Raw genomic sequence first — 7,739 nt, 5'->3', positions numbered from 1 at the left:
ATATAGTCCGTCCACTATAACTTTTCCCATGGGTCACGATTCATTTTCAAACAAATTAAGTCAAAATATAAAGTGAAACGAATGTCGATGTGTATATACATATGTAATTAACAATATCACTCACAAGACAAATTATGAAACTTGAACGACCTCTAATCTAAAAATAGTATCATCCAAAAAGGTGTAGGGTCGGTCGGTTAAAGGGAGGTCGGTTAAGAGGGCGTCTACTGTAAGTATAACTTACATACATAAAAGTACACACACTATTTTTTAATCCATGTTTAAACACTGGTTATGTCACTAGTATTAAAAGAGGCACCTAAACACATTTTGCAAATTATCACAAAAACTAATCTTGTAAGTAACAGACCAGTTTAGCTCCAGCATCCTCATCTGATCTTACCCCTTTTCTAGCAACAGTTTATGCCTGGGAGAATCCACCTGCAGAATAACTGATAAATGCTTATACTTTTCATTAACAATAACCATACTAACTCCTTCCACGCTATGTATTCTGCTTTACTATTTTGACCAGCTTCTTATCTTATTCCCAGTATCTTCCACACATCCGAACCTAAATGACTTCAACTCATACTCTCACCTTTTCTATAGAATTATCACAATACCGTTTTAGCTTTTTAAGAAGCAAATGATATTTTTACACAATCAGTGTGAAACCAATTATTGCAAGCTCCACTGCAGCCCATCCATAATGAGACCAGAATTTTGTTTACAATGATTTGGTTCAGATTAATTTAGTTTCTGTTATGAATTAACGTCTTTTTTCTCCGAATCAACATTGCACTATCTATAGGCACTTCAGACTTTCTCAAAAACAAGCAGTTCTATTATAATAAGATAACATAACATTAATTTAATCAAAATATAATTTTGCATTTTTTGCAATGTTTCTATATAACCTCAATCTTCTTTTTACAACTGACAGTTATGTAAAATTTATATTTTTGTGTGCGACTAGGGCAAGCAGTGATCACTGAGGGCGGCCATATTTTGCTCTGGTTTCCGGGCTTGGCTACACTCTCCCTGGACGCACTCTGGTCAATTCAAGCGGTTCTTTAAAATTTTCAGAAAAACCGTGAGTCAATGGACTATTATAGGTACTGTTTAATATATATAGCTGTGTAACAGCGTAGCAAGGGGCTGCGTGCTAAACATGACATGGCTAACTTCAAGCCAGTCAACATGGTTGTCACTTGTATATATGATTTATTGTATGTAAGATGTTTAGTAAGTTTTATAAAAATATATAAGTTTACTCAATACTATGATTGTTTGACTTATAACCCATTAAATAAAGTAGTTTAAACATGGCGCAGTCAAACAGCTAGTTGGGTTACAGTTTACAATCGAAAAGCTAAATTTATAGCAACTTGTACACGAGGTACCATACATAACCTACAATGGCAGTGATGGGAATAAATGTAAAATTACCACCAGATTTTGACCTGCAGGATCAAAATGCTGCAAGCGAATGGAAGTTCTGGAAGACTAGTTTCGAAGATTATTTACTAGCAACGGGACAAGACCAGTCAGCAGATAAAATGAAAATGTCAATTTTAAGAAATATAATTGGGGCTGAGTCTGCCAAAATTATGTCCACATTCGAGATCCCAGAAGCCGAAAATAACAAGTATGACTTGATGATATCACTAATCGATAAGTATGTTAATCCAAGGATGAATGAATCATTTGAAAGATACAATTTTATCATGAGGGTCCAGAAAGAAGGAGAGTCGTTTGAGCAGTTTCTTACTAGTTGTAGACATTTGATTCGAACATGTAATTATAATGAAATTGATCCAGAACAAACAGCCGAAGATAAAGCTCTGAGAGACAAAATATTAATGGGCATCAGAGATCCAGTTACTAGAGAAGCTCTATTGAGAGTGGACAAACTTACCCTACAAAAAGCCATCGAATTTTGTAGAACTAGTGAACAAAGTAAGAACCAAAATTTGAAATTTCATACCGAAAGAAAAGATGTAGACATAGGAGAAGTTCGTAAAGATAGGTACCAGGGCCATAGAAATTATAATAACTCTAGAAGTAAAGCGAATACCAATGAAAAATTCAAGTGTAAAAGATGTCAATCAACTCATGGGGCCAGAGAATGTCCAGCGTATGGAAAGAAATGTAAGAAATGTGGGCTTTTAAACCATTTTGCAAAGTCGTGTAGAGTGAAGAATATTGATGTCATAGATGAAGATAGCAGTGATGGATCAGCTGATAGTTTTGTAGGAAATGTCAATAAAGTATACCAAAATGTAAGTAGTCAAAATATTTGGGATGAAATTATAGAAATTGAAAACAAGAGAATTAAAGTAAAACTTGACACAGGTGCAGATGTAAGTATAATTCCATTAAAAATTTTTAAGAAAATTGATAAACAATTTAAAATTAGGGATAATCATTATGTACTGAAAGGGTTAGAGGGTACTCAGGCTAAAACAATGGGTGTCGTAAATTTATTTTGTAAACATAAAAATAAGTATGTTTACGAGGATTTTACAATTATTAATGGGGCAACTCGAGTTCTTTTAAGTGGTAAATTATGTATTGATTTGGGGTTAGTTAAACGAATCAACAATATTGAGAGTTGTGGTACTTTAGAATTAGCAGAAAGGGATAAATTTATAAACCTTAACCCTGAAGTTTTTAGAGGTCATGGTAAATTTTGTGGTAAACATAGGATCACTACAGTAGACAATTTTGAGCCAGTAAGTTACCCACCTGTAAATGTACCTGTCGCAATTAGAGATAATTTAAAAAATGAATTAGATAGGTTGACAAAAAGAGGGGCAATTGTCAAAGTTAACGAAATTGACCCCAGGGCAAGCATAAACCGCATTGTTATTGTGGAAAAGCAAAATGGTAAGTTACGTTTATCGCTCCCTTAGTATTGAAAGGGCACATCTCGAAAATCGTTACTTTTGGGAAAACGAGATTAAAGATTAAGCAACTTCATCGTTTTCATTTACTCACCTATAACATTTTTATTTGAAAAGATAGATAAATAAAAATCTAGGTATACAATTTACAGTATTTGTACTCTATAATGGATAATCGAAATATTACAAAAAAAATAATTTAATTAAAAAAAAAACGTTTCAAAAAATCTCTCCCAAGATAGGCCCCTCTCCCACTAAATTTCTTTAAATTTTGAAGGCATCTTACGAATTAAGCCTTTTAATGATTAAATATACACTATTTTTTAAGTTACAAATCTAAATATGGCTGTGTAATAATAATGTTTAACTACTTTCAATGATAAAAGTGCCTCTTGTAAAGGAATTAATAAAACATTAAATCGTAAAAGATTAACAAAAAATAACTTTATTCTCAAAAACCAAAAAGTAATAGGCATGTAGCATACAAATCCAATAACAAAAACTATAACACTCTTTTTGGGACAGTCATATAAAAAAACCAGAATTGTCTTAACGTTTATAATGTAACACAAAACTAAAATAGTTCTCACAAAAAATTACTGAATTTACTAGACAAAAAAATTAACAAATTTTCTCAACATAAAATCATTCTTCTTTTGTGCGAGCGCTTAAGATCTATCATATTCATTTTTTACAATCAGTCGTGTTTGAATAGAATAGAATAGCTAACGACTGGAATAGTAGCTAAAGAACTATGAAATATAAAATAGCCAGCAGGTTTAAGTTTTAAGTAATAGTCATAAATCATTTCAAAAATAAAACAAAGTACTAAAAATTACAATTAGAAAACAGTTACATTAATATATTATTATAGTAACAGGCATGATAAGGGTCAATAAGTCTCTTAGAAATTAATTCTTTGAGATCCTGTTTCTTATTTAAACTTAACTCAAATGGCGCACTATAAACTGTTTTGATAGATATTTCTTTATTATCCAACATTTTCTTTCTTTTGTTTCTAACATTTATTTGTTTAAACGCGTCTTTGTATGATGTCTTATATTGAAAAAAGAATGGGTTTCCTTTCGTAAATTTCATAACTTTGATGTGATTCCATACGATGGTATTCTTCTCTTCATCAACGTTGAAATTATATCCCCACTTGACTTGTAAATCTTTCAAGTCGTAAAAGAAATCATGATTCAAAGTATGAACGATAAAAGGTTTCCCCGTTTTCCTAGCTCTCTGAATTGCGGTGGTGTATTGAAGTGGTGTTAAGATTGGACCAGCTTTTAAATCTCTTGATATTTGTTTCTGTATCAGCATGTGTACATTGTCGGCTTCATTTTGCGTATGACCTTTTATAAGGAATTTGTGAGTTATACCCTTTAAGTTTTTTATAGTAGTGACTGCAAACATGTATAAAGAAGCTATGTATTTATTTTTGTTTTGACCACAACAATTATCTGTTACAAATGTTACGTTAACTTCATGTTCACCTGCATCCTCACAAACCTTCTTTAAAAAGTCTAAAACGCAACTTCCAATCTCCACTGCACCTCTTTTTCCTTGGGTCTCATCCCAGAAATAGCAATGCACGTCACCATAGCCTTTAAAATCGTCTTCATTCTCTGGTAATTTATTTAACACAGTCAAAGTAAAGTTGTAGCTATTCAATTTGGATTTATAATAAAACGATGATGTTTCTCCATTGGGACTTTGCATTATCGCTTGAACATCGTAGCAAATGCATAAATTATATTTGTCAAGAGTCATTCTATCATTCTTTTTTTCGGCTCGGCTTAATTCCTTTTCTTCTAGGTGAGTATCATATTTGACTTTGAGAGCAAGCCTCTGATCAGCAGAAGAGTTGTTATACTGTAAACAAAGATCGCATTGATCTTTCTTGGGTTGAAAAAAACCCAAATTAAAATGGGTAGTAAAAATCTCATAAAACAAATGAAACTTTCCAGAATCTCGGGAATTATTCTTCTGTTTTTCTTGAAAGTCTCTAAACAAGTCAGTAATACTTTTCGATCCACTTATGAACTCTCTTGAGGTCGACGCTCTTAAATAATGCGATTCAATTCGTGGTATTAGATTGATAAATCTAATGATATCTTCTTTCAGATTGTCATCCACGCGTCTATGACTATTATGTTTGCCTCTTCTATCTTCTTCAACAGAATTGCAATTGTTAGTCTTATATCTTACTGTGCGAATCATTTTACTTGTTATTCCCAACGTATTGATAAAAAATGTTTTGCAGACTCTGATTTTGGCGTTATCATCGTACAAGTAGAAAGCAGCATTTGGTGCTCTGGGATGTTGAGCGTTTGAATACTTATATTTAGGTTCAACTAAAGCCATTCTTGCTTTTATAAACATACGCTGTAATTGCAAATCTCCTAGTGCCCAAAAACATTTGAAATGTTGAAGTCTTTTAGCCTCATCAAAATTTTCGCTGCATTTCAATCTGCATTTCTGATTGCATGGACTCTTCATTTGACGCGCAGGAACAACGTTTCTAGTCTTAGTAGAAATGTATTGTTCTCCTGCATTTCGTTTTATCTTTTGGTTATTTTGCTTCCATTTAGTAGGATCAGCTTTACGTTTCTTCGATCTCCTGGGCGATGTTGCAACTACTTCAGAAGTACCATCATCAGAGGAACTTGAAGATGAGCTTGGCGAACGTTTTCTACCTTGATGTTCATTATAAGTGGGATCATTGTCACTAATATCAGCATCACTCTCTTCTGAATTCATTGGCGATATACGGTAATGTACAGCTGGAGTTCGTGGTGTTAAAATTACGGATTCTAGTATTGAAGGTGAAGTAGTTCTAGATGATAAAGACTGAGGCTGGGCTTCAATTTCTTTACCTTTTAAGATATGGGAAACAAATCGTCCTTGTTCCAGTGAACAACATCGAGAGGAAGAGCTGCTGCTAGAAGATGACGAACTGCTACTGTTGACGCTAGAAGACGAACTGGAACTACTAGATGACGATCTCGACGAACGTTTTGATGTTGAACTTAAAGGGATGTTCTCTTTTTCTTCATTGCTGACCTAAAAATGCAAAAAAATATGTAAGTAGTTTATACATGTTAGTAAATTATAAACTTACGTTTGGGTCCTTATCGCAACTGTTTTCCCATTCATCAGGTAGATGTGAAACATTAAGAAGGTTCATAATTCTTCGCGATCGTGATGACATATTTCTTCAATTTTTTTGCAATGTATCTGTAAGAGGTTAAGATATGGTTACCCTCTTATTTAATACTTGTTAGTACATAAAATAATAACAATAATTAAGGCCTTAGTACCAAAAAACTTTGTAGTTTATGGACACAACTAAGAAACTCGTTGAATTATTTTAGTATTACAAGTATTTAACTTTCAATGATATTGTAAATCAAACAGATATTTTTGTAATAACACGAATCCTTTAGATATAGTTCCAAAAATCATACAATAGTTTTAGTAATATAAAGAACTCTTTTTAAATAAACCCATAAATTTTCGGAAGTTTTAGAAATATACAGCATTTAATCTTAATGTGCCTTTATAAAACAAAAAATATAAAACAACACGTACCTCAAGTTTTGTAATAGAAGGGCTCAACTCGTAATGAGAGCGCTCACTAACACACCTGCTTCGACAGACATCGGCACCTTACTGAATGGGTCTATCTCGCGGGAAGATGTGTTGGCGGAGAGGGGAGTACGAAAGGGTCACATTATATCGGGACTTGCTTTCTATTCTCCGTTTTCAATTTCTGTCAAGGCCAAGTTGTAGTACTAGTAGTTTTGTGCCCATTTATGCCAAAAACTCAGAAACGCTAATTTTCGAGATGTGCCCTTTTAATACTAAGGGTGCGTTATGCTTAGACCCATTAGATCTAAACAAACAAATAGTCCGCAAACCAAGAGTAGTACATAAATTGGAAGATGTTTGTGCACAAATGATAGGTAAAAAGATATTTTCTGTATTTGATCTCTCTGAAGGGTATCATCATTTAGAACTTGACGAGACATCATCATGGAAATGCTGTTTTGCAACTTCTTATGGAATTTTCAGATATAAAGTATTGCCATATGGATTATCAAATTCCCAAGATCTGTTTCAAGAAGTAGTAGAAGATAAATTTAAAGGTATAGAGAATTTATTGATTTGTCATGATGATATGATTGTTATGGGAACAACAAAAGAAGAACATGATACAACTGTTAAAAAAGTGTTAGAAAGGGCTAAAGAAGTAGGAGCAAAGTTTAATGGGGACAAATTTCAATATTGTCAAGAAGAGGTCAGATTTATGGGTCAAGTTTTTTCACATAAAGGGATGCAAATAGATCCTGACAGAGTGGAATCACTTTGTAAACTTGAAAAACCAAATAGTAAAGTAGAATTACAAAGAATTTTGGGCGCATTTAATTACGTTAGACGGTACATTCCGAACATGGCTGAACATATTCAACCTCTTTGTCAATTACTTAAAAATAATGTAGAATGGGTGTGGCTCCCGTCACATCAAAAATGTTTTGATAATTTAAAGAACATAATTTGTAAATCACCAGCGTTAGTCCCTTATGATCCTAATCAAAAAATTATTTTACAATGTGATGCATCTAAAAATGGTTTAGGTGTTTGTATGTTCCAGAAATATGATTCTATTTTAAAATTAGTAGCTTGTGCATCACGAAATATGAATGATAGTGAAATAAATTATAGTCAGACTGAGAAGGAACTATTGGCAATTTATTATGCTACTCAAAAATTTCACAATTTTATTTATAATTTTGATGTTGACGTTCAATCAGATCACAAACC

General features: G+C 32.8%; 1 protein-coding gene across 1 annotated transcript; it reads right to left on the bottom strand.

Annotated features, from left to right (window-relative positions):
* Positions 1-399: 399 nt before the first annotated feature.
* Positions 400-6,612, bottom strand: LOC126882645 (uncharacterized). Its single transcript, XM_050647620.1, has 4 exons — positions 6,507-6,612; positions 6,037-6,152; positions 4,029-5,978; positions 400-441 (listed from the first exon to the last, which is right to left on the bottom strand). The coding sequence occupies exons 2-4, from the start codon at positions 6,124-6,126 to the stop codon at positions 400-402; spliced, it is 2,082 nt and encodes a 693-aa protein (XP_050503577.1). The 5' UTR covers positions 6,127-6,152; positions 6,507-6,612.
* Between the last annotated feature and the right edge of the window lie 1,127 nt (positions 6,613-7,739).

The sequence above is a fragment of the Diabrotica virgifera genome, chromosome 3, assembly GCF_917563875.1.
Source record: "Diabrotica virgifera virgifera chromosome 3, PGI_DIABVI_V3a".
Classification (NCBI taxonomy): Eukaryota; Metazoa; Arthropoda; class Insecta; order Coleoptera; family Chrysomelidae; genus Diabrotica; species Diabrotica virgifera.
Note: the sequence above shows the minus strand (reverse complement) of the source record. Positions and strands in the feature narration are given on the sequence as shown.